Source organism: Cataglyphis hispanica, chromosome 2 (assembly GCF_021464435.1).
Source record: "Cataglyphis hispanica isolate Lineage 1 chromosome 2, ULB_Chis1_1.0, whole genome shotgun sequence".
In the NCBI taxonomy this organism is placed as follows: domain Eukaryota; kingdom Metazoa; phylum Arthropoda; class Insecta; order Hymenoptera; family Formicidae; genus Cataglyphis; species Cataglyphis hispanica.
This window is the reverse complement of record NC_065955.1, coordinates 4,321,620-4,348,530: the sequence shown is the minus strand read 5'-3', so window position 1 is coordinate 4,348,530 and position 26,911 is coordinate 4,321,620. Positions and strand designations below refer to the sequence as shown.

Sequence of the window (26,911 nt, the reverse complement as noted above, 5' to 3'; positions counted from 1 at the left end):
CGATAGTCAAAAATTTTACAAGCGTGATGATTTTTTTTAGCGGTCAATGGTCCATACACAAGGCTGCAAATGTTATTTCTCCCCACACATTTACTTCTCTCTCTTTTTCTCTCATCTCGTGTCCGCATCGCGGGGCGCACATACTCGAAATTCGAAAGTTATTTTTAGGATAAGTTTCGTCGTCGCGTAAGGCCACGACGAGCGAGCGACGTCGACGTCGCTCGCTCAGTATTAAAGAGGCGTCGGTGGAGGACGCAGTGGTGACGACGAACTCTCCGACAAGTGAGAAGAAACGAGCTTTTATGCGAGTGCGGTGCGGCGGATATAAAGGAGGGAACACGCGAAGGGAGATAAAGATAGGAACACGAAGCACACACCGACGCCCTAACGATCTTACGAACGAACGATCGACTGAGATATCATTTAATTTTCATTTATTCTATTCCATCACTTTTTTCCGATCTCGTTGTTATCCTCCCCCTCCTCTCACATCCTCCTACATTTCCTTCTCGAATTTCTCGATATCTTTTCTACCCTCCACTATATCTCACCGTCATATTTTCGACGTCGAACAAACGAACATTGAACGAATAAATAACCGATCCCTCGAGCTATGGCAGCCACCGCTATGGACCCAGTCGACATTGCGAATATACTAGCGCAAGAACTGCTTTATCAGCAGGTAATGATGAGAAAATTATCTCTCGGAGCGCAGAGATCTCCCCAATATTTTCGCGAAATAAATTGTAAATTTTTTTAGAAAAATATACGAAAGCGGAACGCATTGTAAATGATACATTAGGTAATAATAATTAAAATATATCACATGGAATATGTTACGATTACATAAAGCAAGAATTGCACGCTTAAATTTTTGATAGTATTTTTTATTCTCCATGGAATAAGTAAAAGATTTTTTTCATTACTTAATGAAATGCAATTTCGATCTATTTCAACTGGAAGTAGTGAAAGAAATTAGAAATCAATTATTTTACTCTTTAAGATCTCCATACGTCTTCACACTTATAATGTCCAATATTTATTCTGTAAATGATCGCGACACATCGCGACGTAGCCAAAAAATATTTAATACATTGACGATCTGTGCAAGCTCTTTCCCGTTGATCGAGAATGATATATGATCTTATTGTGATCATACGACGCGAATAAAATGGCTCTTTGTCGACTCGAAAAAGGCCTCCAAAGAGGTAGAGTAAGATCTTCTTGAGGATCGTTTCTAATCTGAAAATAAACGCGACTGGGGCGCACGTTTGAGAAACGCACGATGAGAGAGCGTTTCATTCATGGCGAGTCGATTAATTTCGGCGGATTGCGGTAAAGCTTTCTTAAAAGATATAGGACTATTCGTTCGTCGTCGTGTAGTCGTAAATCATGCGGTCGCGAGTAAGGAAATCTACCGGCGAATCTATTCGCGCAATTTCTGCGTATTTGAAGGAGAGAAAGCCCGCTTCGGAGCGCACAAGCGTTCGGCCAAGTCCGGCTTATGCGGGATGATGATTGCGATGTGAAGGAGCGGGGAATTGTGCAATATTGTGCAATATCGTTGGAAGTTCCACCCGCCTCGGTGAAACTATCGCAAGCGTATCGTTTACGCGACTATTTGATAACAACGAGCTTGGGAGAGATAGAATAGTGAGATGCGAGTTTCGAATTGTAACAGTCATTAGTGGTCGATTTACGGGCGAATTTAGACGAATTTTGTACATTTACGTTCGGATTTTACAAACTCTCGAGTACACGAAATTAGTTTGATATTCATCATCTGGATTATATGGAAAAACAGAAATATATTTAGTTCTATTATATTTTTATAGGAATTATTGAATGTTTGCACACACATACTACACACTATGATTTGAACTAAGCAATTATTATTTTTTGATTTTTACTGAAATTTGAAAATTTTTTTTTTTTTTTTTCGAATCAACGATATTTAGTCAATTAGACGAAATGCGATTTAAATTATTAATGTTTGAATTTTCTCAAGACTATCTGACTGGAGATAATATGTTAAGGATTCAAAATTGCAAAATGTTTAAATTATTATTAGACTTACACATGTGAGGGCTATTAATCTGCATGACATCTCTAACAAATATCGCCAATTAATCCGACGTTGGCATGGTTACAAATTATAACAGTAATAAGTCCTAAAACAAATTTTGAATTATTTTTTTCTATAACTATATATATATATATATATATATATATATATATATATATATAACATATTTTATATTTAAATTCCAGAACACAACAGGATGGAAATGTGCGTTAATTTAATGTGTTGAATTTTTAATGTACATAGTATATTTAGTACATAATCAAAAATGGTGTTCTTTAATAAAAGAAAAAAGGAATTATATAAAATAGAATTATAAAACTTATTTTATCAAAACAATCTCGAATATCAATAAAGTCGCACGATATTTCACTCGCGAGCGAATATGTTTTTCGGATTTGATCACGTAATTAGTCCTCGGTTTGGAGGCTCTAAGCGAGGATCTATTTTCCGTGGTATAGAATTACGCCGGCGACGATTCTCGTCGTATCTCGGGGCAAATCGAGCAGGAACGATCGCAGCTTATTATCTGGATATGCGTTTTGCAACGATTTTCTGCTGGCTGATATCGCCCTTTGTCCGTAGATTCGCGACGCGCACTCAGGGCAGATTAGAGAGAACAGCAAATACACATTTATTTATAGAATCGCGAACCGCGTGCGCCGTACGTGTCCGGCATACGTGTGCGTCTCGTGTAGTCGTCGCATACATGTGTATATGTGTCCACACACATGTGTGCAACGTGAAGGAGGAAAACGAACGAATGTGCGAGCAACAGTATCGCGAAACGGAAGACGCGTATGCGTGCCAACAGCTTTGTGAAAAAAAGCGCGATGCCTTGCTCCATCGCAGAAGAGAAAATTTTATTAAAACGCGGTTTGATAACGATTTGCGAAATTCTGTTTACTTCGCCTGAAATGGATGTACGAGTTTCTTTTTTTTTTTTCAATTTTTTTCCTTTTTCTTTTTTTGCGCAGTAGTGATAGCGACGACGATGTGATGTCAGCCGTCGTATCGTATGTAAATTTGCATGAATAGATGTAGTAATTTGAAGTCGACCTTAAATCTTTCCTTAAAAAATATTTTAATCAGATGCGATATTTTTTTATTTTAGTGTATATTTCGATATAATAGTTTTCAAATTAACATTTTATCGTACATATAAATATCATAATATTTGTTTGTATTCTCTTGATTCGTAAAAATATTTAGTTATTCAAACTTAGATGTTTTGTTGTTCGAAATATTACTACTGACAAGTTTTTTTAGACTGTGATATTTTTTATGTATTTAACATGTAAAGATTTTAAACAAGAGAGATTCTAAAACTTGCTGTCTTTAAATCATATATATTAAAATATATTCCACACAAATAAAACTATCGAAACGGGATCATCGCGTGTGGTGTGACGACAATGATTCACATGCCTTTAAGGAAGACTTGTTAGCATATGATATATGCGCATATGACTTGTTCGAACGAAGTAATTCCATGATGAACAATGCGAAGAAAGGTGAACGACCCGAAGATCATCAAGAATGGCCAGAAACTGTCAGTTCAGCGATAATTATAATGGACATAGACATTTCTTTCTCTCCCTCTCTTCAGTCTTTCTCTCTTTCTCACAAAAATTCTCGCATTAGCAAAAGGTGCCTCCATGTATATTAATTCTTTCTTGTAAAATTGTACATTTTTTATTTTTAATCTATCTTCTATTTATAATAAAATTAATGGAATATAAATTCCTTTCATCAGCTATGGCCTTGGTCACACACTAAAGTTACGATCATCTTGTCGACACATGTTCAATACCACATCTATCGATCACTTGTCACGCGATACTTGTTCCATTTTCGGTGATCAGGGAAAGCAAACAGCGTCCAGCGATAAGCGTGTTCGCTTTCGAAATTTCTCAAAATATATTTGTTTTCCTATAATAATATCGTCGATACAATGTAACGGGATCCATTTCTGTGATCGTAAATTGTCTGTAAACCGTGCGAAATCGTAAGAAGGGGAAGAGAAGTGCCCGCGTAGAAGAACACACCGCAATAAATTAAAGTTGTAGCTTGCGGAGATCGAAAAAATTGATGAAGATCCGAAAAAAGCTGGCTGGCAGAAGAATAAAAAAATAATCGATGACTTTCGTCCATTTTGATGTAAACAATTGATTAACATAATTATTTACATTATATCGCGAAAAGCAGAACCGAGAAAAACGTTACTCTTTATTAAGAAAATAAAGAATAATATTATAATGTATATATTTATAATATTAATGTTTATAATGATATAATTTCCCAATTCCAAATCTGTAAAACTGTAATTAACCGGTAAAATAAATACTATGTGCACATACTCTGTCATTAGTATGCAAAATTTATAATTGTCACATTTAAGTCACTTTTTTTTACTACAACATCTTTCTAAAGAATCTTTCGAGTAAATAATACACACATACACACTCACGCGCGCTCATCATTGACACGCTAATTCATATCATTATACGAAATGTCAATAACAATCTAACAAATTAAAAGATATCTGTGATATTAAATTCGAGAAACGATCATTATCGATCGATCGGGAAATTTCCATAATTCTCAAGATCATGCCTTCGGCATTTTCTCGCACGGTACAGCGAGAAATTCCAGTGGCCGTGACGCTGCTATACGCACGGATATGATTTGGTAACGCCTAAGTTTAACGCTCCGGACATTCTTGAGGTTCCCCCGTGATGGTTCGCGATGGGTGAGAGCAGCATCGGCCGGTCGGTGGGTGGCCTGGCCGCAATCGGCTGTTTGGAGCTACACTAAGTAATTTTAGCGATGACACTTAAAGCGCTTTCCTACGATATTTTCCTTCATCGTGGAGTCTGATCTCGCCGAAAGAGATGATGTATTAATCGATACTATATGCGCGCGCGCGCACACATGCACACATCGATGAAAAACAATATCTCTTTAACGTGGCCGTTTTTATATTGCTTTGTTTTCAAGATATCTGAGGAAGTGATTGAGATAAATTTTATATAAGAAATTATTACTTGTTTATAACATTTCTGATTGACTAGGTATTAAGTATTAAAAAATGAAAAACAAATGAAAATAACTTTTTATTCTCAATATGTTTGAAAATAAAAGACGCATCGGGATTCTCTGACCTTTCATTATAATTGATATATCGTTTATCTGTCTCTTTCTTTCTCTCGATGTATGACATTATATTATATGATACAGATTTAATCATACGGCAACCCGACATTTTTCATCACCGAGAGGCCAAGACTGCGGAGGCCTTCGTTAACGGCAGGGATGGCGATTTGTAATTTTAGAAATGATAGCAAGCCGCGCGGCGCGTCTTCTCGCGAGAGAGCGAAGGACGTCGCTTGTCCTCTCCTTTCTGCGTCCTTTTGTGCTTTCTGGGAAACGCGCAACGCGTATAGATTACGTCCCCGACTGGCGCGATTGGACGGTGCGATAATGGTGCGCGAAGACTGTCGCTACGTGAGCTGAGATTCGAGGTGCTCGTTAAATATCATTGTAGCGAGACTGACTCGTACACTCCGTTTCTCTCTCTCTCTCTCTCTCTCTCTCTCTCTCTCTCATAGTGAAATCACGTTTGGTTGACCGCGAATTTTTTTTTTTATCGCAGCCGTTTGCCGCGTTGAAACGACGCTTTTAATTCGAAGCGAATTACAGCATTGCGTAATGATGCACGTGCGCTACACTGTGTTTTTAAATTGCTACTTGAGACAAACAAGAAAATAAATACGAATATTTACGCGAACGTTTTATCATGATTTCAACAATGTGATACGCGTCTCTGGAATCGTAACTCTAACGATTTATCTGACGGTGCGATGATACGTTATCGACTATTGGATCATGGATATTTTTATCGAGTCATCTTGGTCAGATTAACTGGCTGATATCGACCTGGAAAGTTGAAGATAACGATGCCTCTCCTATGTTAGTAGTAGTTTCTTTTCTGCAAATACAAAATCACGCCACCAGAAAAATTTTACATTTCTATGAATCAATGTTTATTATTTTCTATTTTTAGACACAAATTCTCTCTCAGTCAATTTTTACTGATTGTTATGCAAACAATTTGTATAACTTTATTATTTTGTTTTTTCATCTAAATCCATAAAAATAGAGCAGGATTTTATAATCGATGTCTTTAATCTCACTACTGAAATAGTGTTGGTATAAAATCAGATTCTCTCTTATTTGTTTCATTTATTACCGAGATAAATACTTTCTAGAAGAAAGATTTCTTTTATATTTTTATTCTTATTAATCAACACGTTTGTTATCTCTATGTTACAGTTGGTATCTTTGGACGGATTACATAGCGGTGTACCGACCAGAACGACGCCGACGTTGACGCCGACCACCCTCCGCAGCATCGAGCAGACGTTCTTGGAGCTGACGAGTGAATCAGCGACGACGCACGGTCGCGAGGCCGGTTTCGTACCACCGCTGGTTGAACCGTCACAGCCAACCCCGGCACAGACGCAAAACACAACGGCGGCCCATCTTCCGGCACCAACGACGACCACTCTTATCGAGAGCCAGCAACAAACTCAATCGCAACAGCAACAACCAGTTAAACGCAATATGGGCGGTAGAAGGCCCACCAGAACGATTGGGATGACCCCCGAGGAGGAGGAGAGACGACAGATCCGGCGCGAAAGGAACAAGATGGCAGCGGCAAGATGCCGCAAGCGAAGAATGGATCATACCAATGCCCTACTTGAAGTAAGTGCTGACTTATAAACACAGCTGCATGACAATTGCAGCATTGTACAGTTTCATTTTGTTCTTAGCGAAAAATATCGTTTCACAAATTATGGATCTCCACTTGTCAAAAAATAAAAAGAATATCGATTTTTTAGGAGACCGAGGGTTTGGAACAGAAGAAGCAGAGCTTGCAGGATGAGATAGAGCACCTGAATCAAGTCAAAGAAGAACTGGAATTCATTTTAGAAACTCACAGAGCCGTTTGCCGCCATTCGTTGCGTTCTTCGTCCCCGTTAGACGTGAAACCAGTGATAAAGCCTGATCTTCCGGCTGAGAATCACTTCGCCACCGAGCCCGTGAAGAGCGATACAACAGTGGCCGCAGCAACAAGACCGAACAGACCTAATTCACTGCCGGTCGGGTTGGATAATAACAACAGACTGAATTCTTTGCCGATGTTTGTCGAACCTAAAGAAAGACCGGATACGCTTGCTTTTAAAACAGTGGAAACTCCGTCCTTTATGAAGCCATCAATGGACGTGGCCGGTATGCCAATTACTACTCCGACCAGCGGTATACCATTTAACTTTGAATCCCTGATGGAGGGTGGCACTGGTCTCACACCGGTCTCGACACCTCTGATACCATCATGCTCGACGCAGCAGAGGAACAATCTGTCAGCCGTGGATCTCAGCTCCCCGGACGCGAATCCACCGAAACTCGTGAGCTTGTGACGCTACGATGATATAGCAAAGCACGGATCGAATGAGAACGATCCCGAATAAGAATAGAAGTACCATGACGCGAAAGAAGTTCAATTTTTTTAGAAAACAGAAGGAAAAGCAGAAGTATTATGCGCGTGCTCTTTACAACGATATTTTTGATCGCTCTCAAAAGCTCTTTCACATGATTTTGCTTATTAGAAAGCGCGATTTTCAAATTATTTTATTGACAGTTTGTGGGCGCTTATAATTTTTTATAATGAAATTTGTAAACAATTTCTTGATGTTCTTGACTACTAAAACTATGCATTTGTTCTTGTAATATATATATATATATATATATATATATATATAAACATAAATCAAATTTGTCTTTACAAAAAGAAATAAAGCAAGACAATTTTTATCATTGAGATAGCAATTATTTAAATATGATACTCTGCAAGTACATTAATCTTTAACAAAAAAAGAAAAAATTATTGTCTTTAGATTTTAATGATCCTATAGATGCAGTCTCAGTATTTTGCCCATTTGTAGATGACAAGGCCAACAGATGAGCCAATTTGAAACTTTGTATTGATCTATGATGAAATGATTATTTACTGTGAAAATAAATTGTAGAAGAATAAGATTATACATTTGAAAAAATAAAGCGCCAACTATTTGCGCCTTAAAGAAATTATCGCAGATATAAGCAATAATGCTATCTGCATACAAGTGATATAAATATATGTAAAATAATACATTAGAAATATATATATAATATAAAGATTTGTCATTTTGTAAGCAATTCAACAAAAGATGAATGAAATTTTATACTATGATTATACTGAGAATAGAAATTTAGATTGTAAGGAAAAAAACAAGTTTAGCTCAAAACTTCTAAATATATTAAGGAATAATAAGAGCTCTTCGAATCGAGCGCTTAACATTGATCAATAACAGTTCGCATAATTCTCAAAAGTATATTTAATATTATAGAGCGAATAAAATTACACGAATGCGAGAATTTCTATATTTTGTCCAACGTTTATAAACTGATATTTTGTACACTGGTATGTATAAAATGAAAGATTATTGTCTCGCTTTTGTGCTATCCGCGTTGACATGAATAAGTTTTTATACGCGACTGTCGTTTTTTCCAGTCAATCTCACAACGTTATAACATATAATCCCTCCATATGATATAATATATACACATACATATATTTTACGATATATGACATTTTTGCATGATCTTAAGCAATATTAATATATTATGCGCGGCTACTAATGTGATGTATGGAAGTCTATAATAATAATTATGTTATATTTAATTTAATTATATATTATATATATTAATTAAATATAATTATATAATATATAATAATTTTAATTATAGCTAGAGAGTGTTGTGCTGCTCCTGCTGATTAATAAATTTTGATTAAAAGTTTTCCATCATACTTAGTGGTCGCTATTGAGAATCGTATATGGAGATGTAACGCACCAATGATAATGTTGCAATATATTTTGATTAGATTGAATAAAACGAAGTGAAATTGTACTGTGTATGTAATATTATTATATACAGCAATTTGGATTCTATGTAATATTTTCTTACATTATTACTTGCATTTTAAAATCCTTTAAGTTTATCAATTGCTTTGTCTTCGACATCGGGAGTCATTAGCTGATAATGGCTAAATTCCAGTGAAAATGTAGCGCTACCCGACGTTATAATTCTTAATGCTGTTGAATATCCTAATAATTCTGATAATGGTGCAAGAATTCTGATCACCTATAAAATATAATACAAATAACTTATATGTCGTAATTTAAACAGTTATACATTTTATTAGAAGTAAGAAGCAGAGAAATTATACTCGCCTTATTATTGCCTCGCATGTCGATTTGTTGTATTTCTGCTCGTCTACGAGCGAGATCAGCATTGATAATTGGGGAATATTCCTCCGGTGCAATAATCTCCAATTGCATGATGGGCTCTAGTAACATACTATTTCCACTTTCGAGCAACTATATATGTAAAAATATATTATTTAGATATCTTAAAAATATTTTGATATATAGATAGTCAAGAATGATCGATCTCTGTTTATTCGCGATAATGAATTTACGTGATAATCTATCTTTTTCCATATCTGCATTATCTATATTTGTGTCTCTAGTTCAATTGTCGTATATTACACATAACTGAATTCTTTAAATAATCTTAAACATATGATATCATTTACTAAAGATAATAGAGTATAAGTTTGATATATTGTCAAGTAATACTAATAGAATTTATGTATATAACTTAAAGTATAGAATATGACTCCGACCTTTCGAATGCATTGAGAAGCAGCGGCGGAAACTATGGTGTCCGAAGTACCGCGTGCCACCTCTAACCAGTGCAACTTGACACCAACATTAATTACTGGATAATTTAACTTGACGCCGTGCAACAAGGCAGAGTTGACGCCACTTTTAATTGCATTTAGTACTCGTGGATGAATGCTATCGATATTCGATGCGTTATCTGGAGATCTGTCCAAAAGCAGTTTCTCTTTTCCTTTGTATTTGGGTATCAAGGACATAGTAATATTAACTTGGTGATTCGTCTGGCCTACCCTGTGTTCCACAACTAGCGTATCTTTAACGGCGTCTTGAATTGTTTCCTTATAGGCAATTTGTAAAGGACCTAAATCTACGTCAATCTTATATTCTTTCTTAATTCTCTCTTTGATGATCTCTAGATGCAACTCTCCCATTCCTGCGAGTACGATTTGGTCCGTTTCCGCATCATTCCTTACGCGTAAGCTAGGATCCTCTCTCTGTAATTCCTGAAGTGCGGTGTCTAAGGCAGATTGCGCTGACAAAGAAGGCGGTTCTATGGAACAGAAAAAGACGGGGTCGAGCAAGTTTGTTCCGGATGCAAAAAAATTGTTCACATAATCTGGTCGGTTCTCCTTTAGCATAATGTCTTTAATGCGATTGCCAACGGACAAGCTCGTCGTCACTAGGTCACCTGTGATGGTGCCCTTTAATCCACCTACAGCCGCGATGTTGCCAAGACCCACTTCGGCTACTTCCTCGTAATCATCAGCGCAAGCGATGTACAGGCGAGTACACTGTTCGCTTTGCTCGCGTGTCATGTTATACAGCTTCTGGCCCTTCCTCATACTGCCGGAATAGATTCTGAAAAAAGTGATCGGACCTCTCTGTTTGTCGTGAACAATCTTGAAGACTCTAGCTGCCAGATTATTCCCAAAGTATCGATATGGATTTAAATTTTTTACATTTGCTGGCGATGGCAGATAAAGAATGACGCTGTCCATTAGAGGCTGTACTCCCACATTCTTATAGGAACTTCCTAATATTACAGGCACACCTTTCCTATTTATGGTGACTCTGCGTAATGAATCGACCAATATTTGCGGTTGCACGTTTTCCAGGGACTCTTGTTCTATAATGATATCAGCTAGTTTGTCATCCAATCCTGACAATTTATCAGTCAATACTCGTCGCTTTTCACTGACTATGTCCCACAATCTACCGTTATCTTTTTCAGTTATTTTGGTTTTTATTAGATTTATACCTTGATGTTTCTTATCAAATGTCAATTTTTCCATAGTTATTACATCTACAATACCTTCTAAGACTCCTGCTTCCTTCATGGGAATTTGAATAGGTAATATCTCTATGTTTAATTTGGATTCAATAGACTTTAAACTCATGTCAAAATCAGCATCACTCCTATCCATTTTGTTGATATAAATTATTCGAGGAATATTATATCTGTCTGCTTGTCTGGAAACTGTTAATGTCTGGGCTTCCACACCAGCGGAACCATCTAGGACTATAATTGCTCCATCTAATATTTGCAAGGTTTGTTCAACTTCCATGGTAAAATCAATATGACCAGGGGTATCTATCAAATTAAAACGATAATCTTTCCAATTGAATGTAACAGCAGCCGAAGTAATGGTTATCCCACGCTGCCGCTCCTGCTCCATGTAGTCAGTCACGGTATTGCCATGATGCACTTCTCCCATATTTTTGATAAGACCAGAGTAGAATAACATCCTCTCGGTTGTGGTGGTTTTCCCTGAAACCATAAAAAATACACTGTTATACTCAAACAAATCAAATAAATTTTATTTTTTGCATGGAAATACTAACCAGCATCAATGTGCGCCAATATGCCAATGTTTCTTATCTTTGCAATATTACATTCTTTGACTTTAAGTTCTTCCTTTGGTATAGACGCATTTTTATGCGTATATCGAGCGCGTAATTTACACCATGATGTCTTTAACAAATTATTCCTCAACATTTTTTAAATGCTTGTATTCATAAAATCTGAGTTTTACAAATTATTTTCTTTCTGTTCCTATTTGAATATAATCATTTCTTAATTATTTCAATTTCTGTATCTTTCATATTTTGTTTTTATATTTTATATTTTACTTATTATTATTAAAAAATTTTTAATAATGTAAATTAAGTTTTATTCTTCTTGTATAAACAATTTATTTTTGGAGAGTATAAGTTTATTTAAAAATCATCTTTTGTTATTTTACTAATATTGTAACCTAAAAGTACTTATTGTCCAAATCGAAAAAAATATATATATTTAGATCAGACTAATTGTTGCATTTATTAAACAATCGAAAGAAAGCATGACGTTTTTTTCCAATTTTGCAAGATACCTTTTATTTGAAAATGCAGTAAAACATAAAAAAGACAGAGATCAATTTATGAATATACATGTCTCTTTCTAATTCTATGGCTCCGATTTTCTATAGGATAATATAGGAGAGGTTCACTTCAACATACTGTAGATCAATGCGATTCATACTTTCATACGTCCGTCTACCGTCATCTACCGTCTACCAGTCTACCTCAATAACGCGCATGACTATCAAGCGTCATAGCTCATTCAGAAAGTCCAGTTAGCGATCATCTGTTCACGTTCCAAAATTTATAAAAAATTTTATTACTTCAACACTCGTATTAGAACGTTTGCACGAAAACAAAATTTTTTCGACCGTTCGTATATTACATGTTCACAAGTCTAAATCGAAATTTGTGCCGCATAAATTTGTTATTATTCGTGCATTATTGGTGAGCGATTGCTTGCACGTGAATCATCGGAAAGATTTGTTAAGAGGAAAACACGTAGCAGAGCTCAAATTCCTTATTATGTGCGCGAAAATGGCTTTTCAGCATCAGCCGGGTACCGCAATGGAGTGCCTAAGCGTACGTATTCTTTGATTTTGTCACATAATTGTGTTCATGTCTAGTCTGTTCTAAGTCTGTATACAGACTCTTTACTATAAGGACAACTCAGAGGGTCACTATAGTGTATACAGACTTATTGTTAGCGAATCCGAGTTACTGAGGGGAGATTATTTCTCCTAAATATAGTTTAACATTCTTCAAATAATTTTGCTTTTGACATTATTGTGCATATATTGTATATATACTTAATTATAGATACCAATCACATTACACAAAGAGACAGAAATTAATGAGAATGGCGAAGAAGTAATGAAATGTGGTTTTAAAATTGGTGGTGGAATTGATCAAGACTTCACAAAAAGTCCACAGGGTTATACAGACAATGTAAGATATTATATTATTGAAAATATATTGCTTAAATATGTTTTTTATTATTTTAAGATAATATAAGACCTCGACATCAATTTTTCTTTTCAGGGTATATACGTAACAGAAGTACACGAAGGATCACCAGCTGCAAAAAGTGGTCTTAGGATGCATGATAAAATTTTACAATGCAATGGATATGACTTTACAATGGTAACTCACAAGAAAGCAGTTTCTTATATAAGAAAGCATCCAGTGTTAAATCTTTTAGTAGCTCGTAAAGGTGTCACCAGTACTTAAAGATATGCCAAAAGAAATTTTATCAATCAATATTTATTTCTTAATATACTTTAAGGAGGTGTTTGCCTATCCAATCTATTTTTTCTGCCAAATATTATAATAGTTATTAGGAAAATCTTGATTCATTACATTAGTGTGAAGATATCGTTAAATCATGTAGCTAAGGAAGTTAAAGTTTGTCTGTTTATTTTAAAACTGAGACAAAAAGTCATACTAATCTGATATTGTTAGTTAATATTGTTAACATAGTCAGTTTCTTCTGACTTAGAATTATCGAGATCGAGTATTTCCTCTAATTCAATATTTCTTTTTAATTTCCATTCTTATTCTAATGACATGCATGTAAAGTTGTTGCACGCTTTGTTTTTCATTCCAATATGACAAATGTTTCGAGAAAAATTCGCGCAAAAGTAGAGTTCTATTTTAGAAGAAAATAGTTGAGTTAGAATAGAAAAAAAAATTAAATCAGAGGAATACTAGAAAAGAAAAAATCAACTGCATCTTTATTAAAAAAAGTTTAAAAAGAGAAATGCAAAGTATAATAAAATGCCAAAGTATAATAGAAAAATATAATAAAATTGCATTAAATTATATATATCTTTGACTATAGAAACACGAATTGCTGACTTTTTCCCTATAAAAAAAAGGCACTATTAAAGATTTATGTGTGTTATATTTATGTATTCTTCCTTTAGTCATTAAATCTAAATATAGCCAATATATTTAGGTTTATAGTCAAAGTCAAAGATATGCATAATAATATCCACTTTTATAACTATATATTCTTTAAGTTCACTGCAAAGCAAAGAGAATTGATATTTGTGTATGAGATATTTAAGAAAAAATTCTGAAATCTTCCAAATGTTCATATTATAAGAGTGTTATTCTCTTTTTCTTTATAAGAGATATGATATTTCTTAGAAAAATTTTAAAACAATTTAGATCTATATTATTAGTTATTTTATTATATTTCTTATCTATATTATTGTAAAATATTATTGTGTAAATTATCTACTCCTCTTAATATATATAATAATCTAAAATTAATATGGAGTAAAACATTCCAAGCTATCTGCCTAACACATTTACACATTTAACATATTATATTATTGAATATTAATAATCTCTACCATTTAAAAATTAAATTTACTTACGAAATTTTGTATTTTTTGCATCTCTTTTTTTATCTACTTAGCACTTATTCTTACTTAATTATTGAGATGGTGCTAAGTAGATAAAAATATTAAGATGTTTCATGAAGAGTGATAGAAATAATATATTTGTATAATTTTTCCTAATTTTCTATGAAAATAAAAGGAGATTATAATTGCATTTTTAACATTTGTTTAGCAAATATGCTGCGAAATAATGCGATATTATATGTAAATAGAAATATCAAGCATCTTTTGTACTTCGTCTCTTTGTTTTTATCCAAAGGACGAATTTTTATGTATTTTGTAATTTTTGATACAATATGAAAAGATAAAAATAATTTTATATCTTATCTCTTTTTTAAGATGAATTAAAAAAAATATGATGAAAAATCAAGAGTTCCTGTATGATGTATGACACATAGCTTTGGGAACATTATTATTACATATATAATATCCTAGTCTAGTAAAATGTCTCTTGAAACGTTTTATATATACATTATTATGTGTAATGGACATGTACAATGTACAGTTGGAAAGTGTATGTATGTACCCTTGAATATATATGTATGAATTGTAGAATACAATGTTATGAAAAGCCAAAGAAATTGTTAAAACCACTCTTCTTGTTATTTTATTTATCCCAATCTAATTTGAAATCTGAAAAGATTATCTAAGAATAAATTAATAATTAAATTGTAAATAATATAATTATTATTTGTAAATATCAAAACTTATATCGTTTTATATTCAATAATAATAATCAAATAAATCCGTTTGAACTTTATTACCTCCAATATTAATGTATGGTAACAATAAAAATAACAACTAGCTAGGTCGCAGTACTTTATACTATATTTCAAATTCAAATATCAGTAGCATATTATGTAATTTTATTTTCCATTCAAAAGTAAATATCATAATTTCTAGTCATAAAGAAAATGCATATTTCATTGTCAGATAATAATAAGTTTTATGAATATCTTAATATTCATACACAAATGATAAATTTATACATATTCTATATTTCTTGCTGTAATAATATACTACATACATTTTTCATACATACTAGTTACACAGCTACATTCTAAAAATTTTTGTAGATGCTGTTAAGATGAATAACTGGTACACATTTTTAATTAACTATTTAACAAATATAATTGATCATATTATTATATACCATGTACTATTCTAGCAAAAACACATCTGGTTTTTGTGTTCATCCTAAAAATCTTCATTTGAAAAATACATTTTTTTTTTATCTGGACTATCACTAATTGCAATTAATTATCATCAAGACGGAATTTGTTAAGAATACATAGTAATAATGTTTCTATTCATTGTGGTATAGTCAATTATAATAGAGCTTGTAATCTTACAAATTATTTCTTGATGATTAGCTTTCTCTGTACATTTTCTATTGAAAGTATGAGTATATTCTTTCAACACACTTTCTCTATTTTTTATATTATTCTCACTCTCCAATTATATGACTATTTTATTATACAATATTTATTTTCTTCGAGTATCTTTTTTATCCTGCATTGTAGAGAAGGAGAGAGAGAATTAAGATTATCTAATTATTATACCTTACAACACATATTAACGCTATTTTATCATTAAATAATTTATACAAATATTATGTATAAAGTTAATGAATTTTTATACAGTATCTAAAAATTAATAATATTTTAAAATATTATCTTGTCGAAACTTATTCATATTTTTTTTAGTGAATATGAATTGTATTTTATATTAATATATTATACTATAATCTCTCAAAATTTCCTCTCTGTTTAATTTCTGATAATTCATTCCATTGTACTGAAAATGTTTTCATTAATTTTAACATTTATTGGCACATAATTATTAAAAACGTATTATGTTTTTATTAATTTTTAGATAGCTAGAAAACGCATAATATATTTAACTTGATCTAAATATATTAATAATAAATTAACATATTCGAAACAATAATTTATATTGCGACCTTACAATTTATTAATCTTCTTACTAGATTAAAAGATTAATATTTAAAAGATTTGTGGAAATACATAAATAATAATTTAAATACATGTTCTATCATTCAGAGTAATGGAATGTTATTTAATATAGTACTATAAATATTAGCTTTTTTATGCATCTTTCCTTAAGAATAATTTGAGTAAAATGTAATCTTATAAGGGAAGAACATTTTTCGTTACCCGTGTTCTTTATGTGTAAATATATGTGTTTATATAAATTAATATTAAATCACAATTCAATTGCACAATTTGTAGTACCGTCTACTTTAGAGCTAGAAATTATAATTTTCTTTTGCAACGGTATCTTTATTCTTTATATTGCATATGATCTATATAAAATGTATGTATATATATGATCTTTATATAAGATTTTATTTTTAGTACTAAATTTCCTCTATATTTTATCTTTATATGAAAATAAAGTTCAAATAAATAACATTATTATATATATATTATTATTTAACAACTATAATGTATCATTGGCTTTGTAATTGTCAACGTGAGTATTTTAGGCTTCATAATTGGATTGGTGATGTACATAGAGGCAATCGCGTCAAAAAAAGATTAAAATATCAGATTAATTAAAATCTGAATTGCATTGTAGTTTCCTTAAACACAAATTAGAGATTCATGTTTTTATAACATATGTCACTAAAACATTAGAAATGAAATGATTTCATGTCTCTTGCAATTCAACGTTCACTTCCATCGCTTTTCATCTGGATAATGATGAACTAGCCTCTGATCTTCCACTCATAGCAGACTGCAAACTCATCATTGAACCCCTAAAAGATATCAATGAAAATGTTAATACAGAAAATGTTATTTTATTCTGATAAATGAAAAAAATATGTATTATATGTACATCTTATGTAAGTTTTTCATTTTATTTTATTTCAAATGTTTTATGCACCTGTAATGCGCAGATGGCAATGTCTCATAAAAATACATAAGTTGAGCTTTATGAGAACTAATAGATGGAAGAAATTCTGCTTGGTCTTCTTGATTTTGCCATTGTAATATGTAGATACCTGCATTTTGCATGATATGTGTTCCCTGTACACAAAAAATTAATAATTCTATAAAAATGGCAATATTTATATAATTATACAATTACATTAATATATCTAGATATACTACTATATAGAATCACTCATGGAAATATTTAGATAAGTCAGGAAGATAAAAATGTGAAATTTTACTCTATGACAAATATATATGTGTGTTTGTACTTTAATATATAAGAAATACAATTCAAATTAGTACAATAAAATTAAAACTATATAAAAAAATTTTTGCCCAAATATTTTTATCAGTGATCGCATATATATGAATCCATTGATACTTTCTCATATTAAGTATCAACATATAAATTATGTAAGAGAATACATACTTGGATGCTTTCACCATCATGACAAACTATACTAGGCTCGACTTTAACATAATTATCTTTTAGTTCTTTTGCAGCAATGACTTCATGGTCACCACCTATTGCAAGCTCTGGGATTTCTACAAAGTAATCAATGCTCTCTTAGCACTGTAATGTGTACATTGTATCTCTACTTTGAGTTATTTAAAAATATTATTTATGTGTAATATATATGATTTTATTATAATTTGTATTTTTAATATTTTACCTGCTATATCAGCATTTTCGTTATTTCGAGATTTGTGGAGAACTGTAAACACAACATTATGCCGCATTACATCAAAATCCCACGTCAAAACAGCACCAGGATCATCTGATTCTATGAATACATGATGCGTTTGACCACGACTCAAACTGATGGAGTGATATAAACTATGCTCATGTTCACCAGGGGTACCCTCCAAGTCCACTCTATACAAGTTCTTTGGAACCACTCCACCTTCCATTATGTACGTCTGACATTTTAATAGAAATAAAAAGGTTATAGACATATTTATACTTTATATTATATCTTTGTTATGGAGGAAAAGGGGTGGGGGGGGGATATGTACATATAAATCTATGAAATATTTAGAGTTTTTACTTTAATTAATAGCTAATCAAATTTCAGATGCTTAATGGTTTTTAAAAATTCAAAAGTCTAGGTCTATCTAGTCATATTATTTAGTTATATATCTTTGAAAATTATTTAAAATATTCTGAAATTTAACTAACTAGCACGCAGAATTACTTCACTTTTCGTGTGCACCTGGTGTTGTTCTATGTTCTTTAATTAGTGCTTAAACTTGTGCATTACATGAGTTTCTGATCATATTTAATGATACACATAAATAATGTTGTGTTTCAATGGATTACTTTTTAAATTTCTATATATATTTTAGAAATAAGTAAAAATTTTATAATAGAGAGAGTGGATGATTTGTATATGAACTAGTCTGATTTCAGATTTAAATGGCATATGATAGAAAGATAAAGAGACATACAACTGTGATATAGACAATGCTTATGTATCTAGCAACTGCTGATATTACATTTAATAATATTTTTCGATCAATGCTTTTTTGTTATATCAAAATATATTAATGTGCATTTTTAATAAATATAAGGACATCACATTTTTTGCTCCACTAAAGCCAGATAGCTGCAGAGGACAAATTCTACAACATTAATTTTCTATCATTTTCTTACACTGTTCGAAGTTGTGTCGAAAATGTAAAATCTTCGAGGTACCATACTATAGACTTCGCATATATTCATTTCCTAGTGTTCAACATGCAATATATTACACCAGTATAAATATTTCAAGAAACGGCGCTATTATATGTGTATTTTTCCAAAAAGAGAGTATTGAAACCCTTTTATAAATTAAATATTTAATTGCCATAAAGTAAAAATATATCCATAAGATTATTATAATAATCTGATGTGAATAATTATGCACTATAATATATATTGTATTATATTTTGTTTATATAGTACATAAATTATATTAGAATCTGTTATATGTTTATGACGATGCCATATATAAGCATTTGGTTATTATATAATAAAATATAATAATTCTATATTAATTGAATATTAATATTAACAATATATTTATTATTAAAATATAAAATTTAAATATATATGCAATTTTTACAATGTATATATTGTATATAAATGCATATATATTATTATATAAACTCCACATATTAATAATAAATATATAATTCCTAATTTTTTTGCTTATATTATTGTAACCTTACCTCTGAAGAACCACCAAGAAATTCAGGAATAAACTCTTGATTAATGTATTCACTAAGACCTCCAGGACCTTGTTCTTGGTAGTCTGAACCGCAATAGAAAATAAACTTTTTTCTAGTATTTTCATCTGCAATTTCAATATATACATAATTAGTAGAAAAATATTTATAATAATTAATTTATAATATAATTTAAGTTAATAATTATAAAATCTCACTAATAAAAGTGCTGATAAGTGTCCATAAAATAGGGAAACACCTAGGAGCACGTATGATTAAAACTCTTCCCATTGTTTCTGGATAATTTGCCTCGACTATTTCTATTATTCTCAATAATGCCTGAAACAAATTGAGCAAATTTAAATTGTTATATTAAACAATAAACTATCATTTATAATATATGAAGTATATAAATTAATATATTTTAGCTATAAATTATATTTGTTTCATATTAAAACACTCATACTTTTATTCCAGGTCTCCATAAATGACGCATATTTAAACCTTCTAAATCTATCAATAAAGTCCATTGCGAGACTGGACGTCCCCAAACAGTAGTAGCTTCTTCCATCAAGTGTAGACCTTCTTCGCAGATATGTAAAGCCTGCAGAAAAAGTAAGATCAAACTATTATATATAACGTTAAACGATTTTTTTTTTATGTATTTTCAAATAAATCTAACTTACTAGTAATAACAATTCATCTTCCCCAATCGATTTAAGTAGACCTTTGACATCCATTTGACCCAGTCTTAAAATATATAAAGGTCGTCCATCTATATTTCAAAAGATACATGATTAGAAAAAATATGGTATATCTTTCAGGCATCTTTTTATGTATTATATATATATTGATATTATTATTTTCCACATTTCTAACATAGTATGACACTTGTAATAGTTTTTTTATTAAGTGATTACCTTTATCAAAGTGATGCCAGCCACCAGGAAAATAATCTTTAATTACTTGTGGCATTTCATATTCATCAAGAAGTTTATCGATTTGATGCTTTTTTCTCCAGTGTAAGGACTGTGTTAACATTTCTTTAGCTTTTTCGACCGAAAATTCGGTAGCCCTCAGGAACCGTAGAAGCGTTGCATAACCAGGTACCGAGCTTCCCCTCAACTCCTCTATACTATGTCTAAGTTGCACTAATTTGCTTTCTTGCATCATATCTAGTTTCCCTAGGTATCTCTCTATATAATCCGAAGATAGTTGCATCTCTGCAAATGAGAAAAATAAAAGTAAGTTATTATATATGAACTCTATTATTTACCAAAATAATATATATTAAGAGAGATACTATACACACCTCTTTTGTTGGGCAGTTTGCTGTCGGCATTACATAATTCTTTGTCACTATATAACTCATTATTTTCAACCACATTTTTCCTATATAAAAAAAGCAACTATTGCAGACCGAAAATAATTGTTCAATAAATTGTTAGTATGAATTTAGGTAAAATGTGTTAAATGTTTACTGCTGGAATTAAAATTGTAAGATGTTACACACAATTAGGAGGATTCTGAATATTAATTTTTCACAAATAATCACTTGTGCTCTTGATGTCTGAAGTGCTCATCCATGATGATGCTTTCTTACAAGCAATGTCGAATTTATGCAGTCAAGAGATATAGAATTTAATGTATTCATAATTTAATTTAATATCATCACAGATATACTTACTTTTCTTCTTCAGAAGATTCTTCCTGTGGATCTTTCCAAGGAGAAACATAGGTAATGCCTTCTTCTCTCAATTGATTTACAAAATATTCAATAATTTCTTTACCCTTTAATTAAATATAATGTGATTATATCTTATCTGATAATAAAGTTGATGTACTATTACTGTATTATAATCATTATCTTTGTTATCTGTATAATAAAAACTCTGATATGTGCATTACCTTAGCAATATTTTGAGCATATTGCTTCATTGCTAATTTTTCCATTGAGTTTTCAAAACCAAAAAAATTTTTAATATCTAAACTTGCCGTTTGTTCAAAGCAAGTCCATTCTGAATTTTCAGGATGTATCTAAAAAAAGAGAAACAAAAGTAGAATTTAGTTATTTTTTATATTAAGTTAAAAAATATGCAATAAAATATTTCTAACATAAAGAAAAAGTATAGTTTTATAAAATATTTGTGTACATGTGTATGTAAATGAATCTATATGTCATACTTACAAAATATCTACATTTTTCAATAACTGTTACTCTATTGGCAAAACTTTCGTTGTAAGCTTCTATTTCTAAAACATTATTGCGCCTATCTAAAACATTCCTTTGAATGAAGTATACAAAATCTACACCAATTATCTGAAATAAACAATATATTACTGAACATTGTTTCCTGAATGCAAAAAAAAAACTGTTTTAATTGTATCAAAAATATATTTAATTTTATAGCTACTGATGTATATCTTCTAAAAATCTATAAAATAAGATAAAACTAAAAAATACTAAATATCTCAGATCTAATAGAATACTTGTTAATAACAATAAAAACGATAAATTTCCACAATAATTAAACGATAGATTAAATGTCATAATAAAGATAAGGCCACCTATGGTACATCTGATGTACATATATAAACAAACCTTTTTCAAGATATAAGGTGCTTCAACATTTAATTTACATCGTCTTTCTGTAGTTCTAATAGCGCCATTCTCGCTCTCTTCATCCAACAAAATTTCACATCCAACAAAAACTGGTATCTGTGGACATGTTGGAAATCTACGCTCGTATGCCTATAAACATAAAATATCTTCTTGTTTACCTTGTGCATTATATAATAATACAATTATAAAATCGTTTCATGATAAAAAAATTTTAAAAGCAATTAAATGATTTGCATGTTTAAACTTATTATTAAAGCAAAAAAAAAGGATGACATTTATAAGATAATTGCTCTAAATATATATATGTTTTAAAATAGGTATTCGGCTGTTGGATCGGTTATTGGATTATCTGGGATATGCACACATGTGCGGTGAAGGATATAAGAATACGGAGTGCTCGATAAATAATTTATGACGGCCAAGTTCGAAGGTTGTATAATACATAATGAACTTACCATCATGACAAGAGCGAACGGATGCTTGTAAACTCGCACGGGTGATTGGTATTGTTGAACCATGATTTATTTTCTTTATATGTCTTTTTATATCTCGGATTTATATTTTGATTATATATTCACAAAACTTATGCTAATTCGATCACACTATATACACTTAGCCATCACAGCTAATCAATTGGCAGACGGAAGCAGACGGGAGACGGGAGATGGAGCGCTCTCCAATTAGGGGTAAGAAAGCACTGTCAGTCTGTCACTGTTTAGCGAGAAATAGATAGAGTAGAAGCTCGCGAACATAAGTGACAAACGCCGCTTCTAGTGCCATCTTACATCGATGTCACAACTAAAATACTACACTGACGAGTTAAAGATCATTTGGATAAATTTTTGCGATCATCAAGTGGGCCCGCTGGGCCCGCACAATTGAGGAGGTCTGCTCTTTATAGCTGAATTGGCTGCACTAATTCAGAGAGTATCTTTTTCTCTTCATATTGGAAGGAGAAAAATAAGTTCAGTCAGTTTAACTTATAAAGAACAGATCCAAGAATTAAAGAAATTGAAAGGTTGACCTTACCGGCCGTTTTGATTGCATCAAGGATAATTATACGAATTATTTAATTTATACAATTATTTTAATTTATCCAGTTATTGTTTTATTATCGCAAACACCGACGAGATATCAGTAAGACTGATGATTTTGGGATTTAGTATATTATTAGAAAAAAATTCGCCACGCGCTACAGTAGATAAGTAAATCTTTATACTATCGAGATAATAAAATCATTTTACAATAAAATGTTTATTTTGTTGTTCTTGAGAAGTTACATAAAAGATCTATACATTTTCGATAATAAAACAATAACTGGATAAACTAAAATAAGACGCAGGCGACTTTTTCTTCTAATCATACTACATTCCATTAACACCGGTCTTTAATGATATCTCTGGTGAAGTGTTTGCAATTGACCAATCAGGACAAAGAAAGATCTTAGCCCCGATTGGTCAATTGAAAGCTTCATCATTGACAGCGTCAAGATGAACGCATCTGTACATAGATCAGCGTAATAACTGTAGGGAAACTTGTGTACAGTTACAATGTCTCATAAACTTGATTTTTCATAAATCCGTGGGTGTGAGAAAATCTGACAGAATCTGACAGAATCACTCGACAAGCTCGAGTTGTAAGTGATAATTTAGATATCAAGATATTTGGTTATACCTCCCTCATGTGATGAGCAGCGCATGTGAGGATTCGTGTCCTTGGACGAATTATTTGTCAGAGGCGATCAATAAATGCGTGCACAACTTGTTATCGTTACTTTCGTCGACTTTTGGACTAACCTTTAATTTTGACGATATCGTCATCTTCGATGACGAGACGTCGTCGAAGCTACGCGAATTTTTCCACGAACTAATAGCGTTGCTAGCGTTTGACGATTTTCAACTTCAGCTACTCAAAGTCTTCCTGTTGACATTCCTGAGTAGTGTGGCATTGATCTTTGTTGCTTGGCATATTTACGGTGCTAGAATTACGGAGCAATTTGTGAAAGCAGGTACAGTCATCTGAATAATCTTATCTTTTTTGCATATAAAGATTAACAAAAAATAATATCATTTAAACAGGTTATGATAATGATGAAATGTCATTTCAGGTGCAGCTGAAGATTGTAATACATCAACTGAATAATATATTGAATATTTCATTATTAAACTTTATATAAATAGCAACAACAATTTGATAATTGATAAATATGGCTGATAAGATCAAGTCTTTTTTTCAAAAGAAGAAAACAAGCGCAAAGTTTATGAAAGCAGGAAAGGGATACAAGTAATTACAATAATAATATAAAATTTTAAAGCAAGTTTGGTGATAAAATAATAACTTAACCAAAATTTTGATAAGTTAATCTGATTATATATTATGATTTTTTTGGTATATAGATTGACAGATTCTACTAGTACTTGTATCCCAACAAAGTCTAAAGAACCAATTAAGAGAGCAGAACCTACAGAAGAAGCCAAAATTGCAGGACAAGCTGCCTTAGCAAGATTAGAAGCAAAGAAAAATGATAAACCAAGATTTAATACGTATGTAATATTAAAATTATTTTTATTTGTTATTTTTTATATCTTTATATAATATTAATAATAGATGTTTAACGAAATTCTTGCTTTATTAAATTTATATAAACTTTGACAATTTACAGATCATATGCTGCTATTCAAGCACGCGTTAAACGTGAATTGGAATTAGAAAGAAAAGCACAACAAAATTTACAACAGGCGGAAAAAATATCATTGAAAGATGAAAAAGATAGAGTTGAAGATCCTTCCATTTTTGCAGTTACTGATGTATTCTTTCGTTGTCCATATTTGTCTGATGAAATATTGCTTCGAGATGAATGGAAAAAGAAAATTAGAGAATTTTTATATGAGCAACTAAAGGGAGAAGAAGCAGGATTAACAGCATGTTTAATTATTCAAAATTGCAATACTGGAAAAGAAAAGATTGAAAGCTGTGTAGAAACACTTGGCAAATATTTAGACAATATCATTAACAATCCCGACGTTGAGAAGTACTGGAAAATCAGGATGTGTAATAGAATATTCCAAGTAATATATTTGTAGCAGTTAATTTGATATATAATTTTAATAAATTAATGTAAAATTTTATATACACAAAATATATATATATATATATATATATATATATATATATATATATACACATATATATAAATGCACGTTTTTACAGGAAAAAGTTTTACCTATTGAAGGAGCACTAGATTTCTTAAAAGCAGCTGGTTTTGAACAAAAGAAGGTATTACATAATGAAATTGAAGAAGATTTCTTAGTATGGAGTCCTAATAATTGTAATATTGAAAATCTTGTAATGTTGAGTGAAGCATTGAAATCTGCAGAACCTATTCCTCTTGAATTGGATAGGAATCTGCAAGTATTAATGCCTAGCCAAGCTCGAATGAAAAATGAATTGCCACCTAGTTTTTTCACTATAACTCCAGAAGAAATAAAAAGAGAGCAACAATTGCGGTAAGCAGTATATTATCCATGATATGACAAAATGAGAAAAACATTGATGTAACATGTAATTAAATGAATTCTTATCAGATCGGAAGCTGTTGAAAGAAATCAAATGTTAAGAACAAAGGCAATGAGAGAGAAGGATGAGCAGCGTGCACTTAGAAGATATAAGTTTGCCATACTTCGTATTAAATTTCCAGATGGAATAATATTACAAGGTACTTTTTCGGTACATGAGAAATTCCAAAATGTAATTGAATTTGTTGATGAAAATCTAATCGACGATAAAGTGTTCTTTTCCTTGGTGACACCAGATGGAATTAAGCTAATAGAAGAGTGTTATGATAAGACACTTTTAGAATTACGGTTAATTCCTACAGCTATATTGGAGTTCTCTTGGAATACTACTGATAAGGAAAATATGCCTAAGGGATATTTGAAAGAAGATGTATTGTCCTATATACAAGCTGTTTGAAAATAATACTATATTCTGGTACAGATCAATTAAAAATTAAAAACGCATTTTTTTATCACTTACAGCACTTTGACAAGTAATGGAGAAATATGATTATATCATAGTCACATGTAGTTTTGTGACTATACCAGTTTTTAAAAGATTTTTTTAATATATTGCGCAGTTTATCAATTTATCATGTAATATTATTTATATTAAAATCCTATATAATGTATGTGAAAATTGATCAAATTGCTTAAATCTTCAATGCAAATAAATTTATATTATCTTATATTACATTATCTAAATTTATCTATTAAATTATCTATTACATGTAAATAAAATGTAAAGAACCATTTTATTTTATTATACAATTCTAATATATATAATGTATGTTTCAAAATGTTATTAAAAAAGCATAATATTTGTAAATAAGTATTAATAATATTTAATTCTATACATTTTCTTGTAATATGTTTTTTCTTACTTGAAATAGGTCTACTGTGTTGTTTATTTAATTAGGAAACAAAAAATACAAATGATGAGTA

At 31.3% G+C, this 26,911-nt stretch overlaps 5 protein-coding genes across 7 annotated transcripts in view; 3 read left to right on the top strand and 2 right to left on the bottom strand.

Annotated features, from left to right (window-relative positions):
• The window catches only part of LOC126859037 (transcription factor kayak), a 31,894-nt gene extending 22,797 nt beyond the window's left edge, over positions 1 to 9,097 (top strand). For 2 of the 3 annotated variants that reach the window (XM_050609935.1, XM_050609934.1), the window contains exons 2-3: positions 6,419 to 6,850; positions 6,988 to 9,097. In XM_050609935.1, coding sequence (XP_050465892.1) covers positions 6,419 to 6,850; positions 6,988 to 7,566 — 1,011 coding nt within the window. In that variant the 3' untranslated portion in view covers positions 7,567 to 9,097. Of the gene's footprint in view, positions 1 to 225; positions 683 to 6,418; positions 6,851 to 6,987 lie in introns of those variants that run through there. The other variant, XM_050609936.1, reaches the window with a different exon arrangement.
• LOC126859022 (ribosome-releasing factor 2, mitochondrial) lies at positions 9,093 to 12,388 on the bottom strand. Its single transcript, XM_050609905.1, has 5 exons — positions 12,246 to 12,388; positions 11,716 to 11,926; positions 9,876 to 11,641; positions 9,421 to 9,567; positions 9,093 to 9,331 (listed from the first exon to the last, which is right to left on the bottom strand). Exons 2-5 carry the CDS (start codon positions 11,867 to 11,869, stop codon positions 9,170 to 9,172), a joined length of 2,229 nt encoding a protein of 742 aa, XP_050465862.1. The 5' UTR covers positions 11,870 to 11,926; positions 12,246 to 12,388; the 3' UTR covers positions 9,093 to 9,169.
• Positions 12,389 to 12,461: 73 nt separating this feature from the next.
• On the top strand, positions 12,462 to 15,202 carry LOC126859059 (tax1-binding protein 3 homolog). The gene is made up of 3 exons (XM_050609971.1): positions 12,462 to 12,795; positions 13,033 to 13,161; positions 13,255 to 15,202. The coding sequence occupies exons 1-3, from the start codon at positions 12,739 to 12,741 to the stop codon at positions 13,441 to 13,443; spliced, it is 375 nt and encodes a 124-aa protein (XP_050465928.1). The 5' UTR covers positions 12,462 to 12,738; the 3' UTR covers positions 13,444 to 15,202.
• Positions 15,203 to 15,599: 397 nt separating this feature from the next.
• On the bottom strand, positions 15,600 to 23,116 carry LOC126859026 (protein real-time). Its single transcript, XM_050609910.1, has 15 exons — positions 22,868 to 23,116; positions 22,392 to 22,541; positions 21,978 to 22,109; positions 21,698 to 21,826; positions 21,477 to 21,580; positions 21,102 to 21,181; positions 20,710 to 21,012; positions 20,476 to 20,564; positions 20,256 to 20,393; positions 20,008 to 20,128; positions 19,793 to 19,917; positions 18,256 to 18,502; positions 18,012 to 18,127; positions 17,532 to 17,674; positions 15,600 to 17,403 (listed from the first exon to the last, which is right to left on the bottom strand). The coding sequence occupies exons 1-15, from the start codon at positions 22,928 to 22,930 to the stop codon at positions 17,334 to 17,336; spliced, it is 2,010 nt and encodes a 669-aa protein (XP_050465867.1). The 5' UTR covers positions 22,931 to 23,116; the 3' UTR covers positions 15,600 to 17,333.
• Positions 23,117 to 24,272: 1,156 nt separating this feature from the next.
• On the top strand, positions 24,273 to 26,897 carry LOC126859033 (UBX domain-containing protein 6). Its single transcript, XM_050609926.1, has 6 exons — positions 24,273 to 24,420; positions 24,520 to 24,695; positions 24,809 to 24,955; positions 25,075 to 25,480; positions 25,623 to 25,918; positions 25,997 to 26,897. The coding sequence occupies exons 2-6, from the start codon at positions 24,619 to 24,621 to the stop codon at positions 26,382 to 26,384; spliced, it is 1,314 nt and encodes a 437-aa protein (XP_050465883.1). The 5' UTR covers positions 24,273 to 24,420; positions 24,520 to 24,618; the 3' UTR covers positions 26,385 to 26,897.
• Positions 26,898 to 26,911: the final 14 nt, after the last annotated feature.

Bases quoted from the DNA above. Each gene is read 5' to 3' on its own strand.
- LOC126859022 (XM_050609905.1), bottom strand. From the start codon at position 11,869: ATGTTGAGGAATAATTTGTTAAAGACATCATGGTGTAAATTACGCGCT. The intron at 11,642-11,715 runs GTTAGTATTTCC...TTATGGTTTCAG, and splicing joins ATTGGCGCACATTGATGCTG to GGAAAACCACCACAACCGAG. The intron at 9,332-9,420 runs GCGAGTATAATT...TATATTTTATAG, and splicing joins ACATGCGAGGCAATAATAAG to GTGATCAGAATTCTTGCACC.
- LOC126859059 (XM_050609971.1), top strand. From the start codon at position 12,739: ATGTGCGCGAAAATGGCTTTTCAGCATCAGCCGGGTACCGCAATGGAG. The intron at 12,796-13,032 runs GTACGTATTCTT...ACTTAATTATAG, and splicing joins CCGCAATGGAGTGCCTAAGC to ATACCAATCACATTACACAA. The intron at 13,162-13,254 runs GTAAGATATTAT...TTTTCTTTTCAG, and splicing joins CACAGGGTTATACAGACAAT to GGTATATACGTAACAGAAGT.
- LOC126859026 (XM_050609910.1), bottom strand. From the start codon at position 22,930: ATGGTTCAACAATACCAATCACCCGTGCGAGTTTACAAGCATCCGTTC. The intron at 18,503-19,792 runs GTAAGGTTACAA...TTAAAATGTCAG, and splicing joins TTCTTGGTGGTTCTTCAGAG to ACGTACATAATGGAAGGTGG. The intron at 17,404-17,531 runs GTGCATAAAACA...GATATCTTTTAG, and splicing joins TTGCCATCTGCGCATTACAG to GGGTTCAATGATGAGTTTGC.
- LOC126859033 (XM_050609926.1), top strand. From the start codon at position 24,619: ATGGCTGATAAGATCAAGTCTTTTTTTCAAAAGAAGAAAACAAGCGCA. The intron at 24,956-25,074 runs GTATGTAATATT...GACAATTTACAG, and splicing joins GATAAACCAAGATTTAATAC to ATCATATGCTGCTATTCAAG. The intron at 25,919-25,996 runs GTAAGCAGTATA...AATTCTTATCAG, and splicing joins AAAAGAGAGCAACAATTGCG to ATCGGAAGCTGTTGAAAGAA.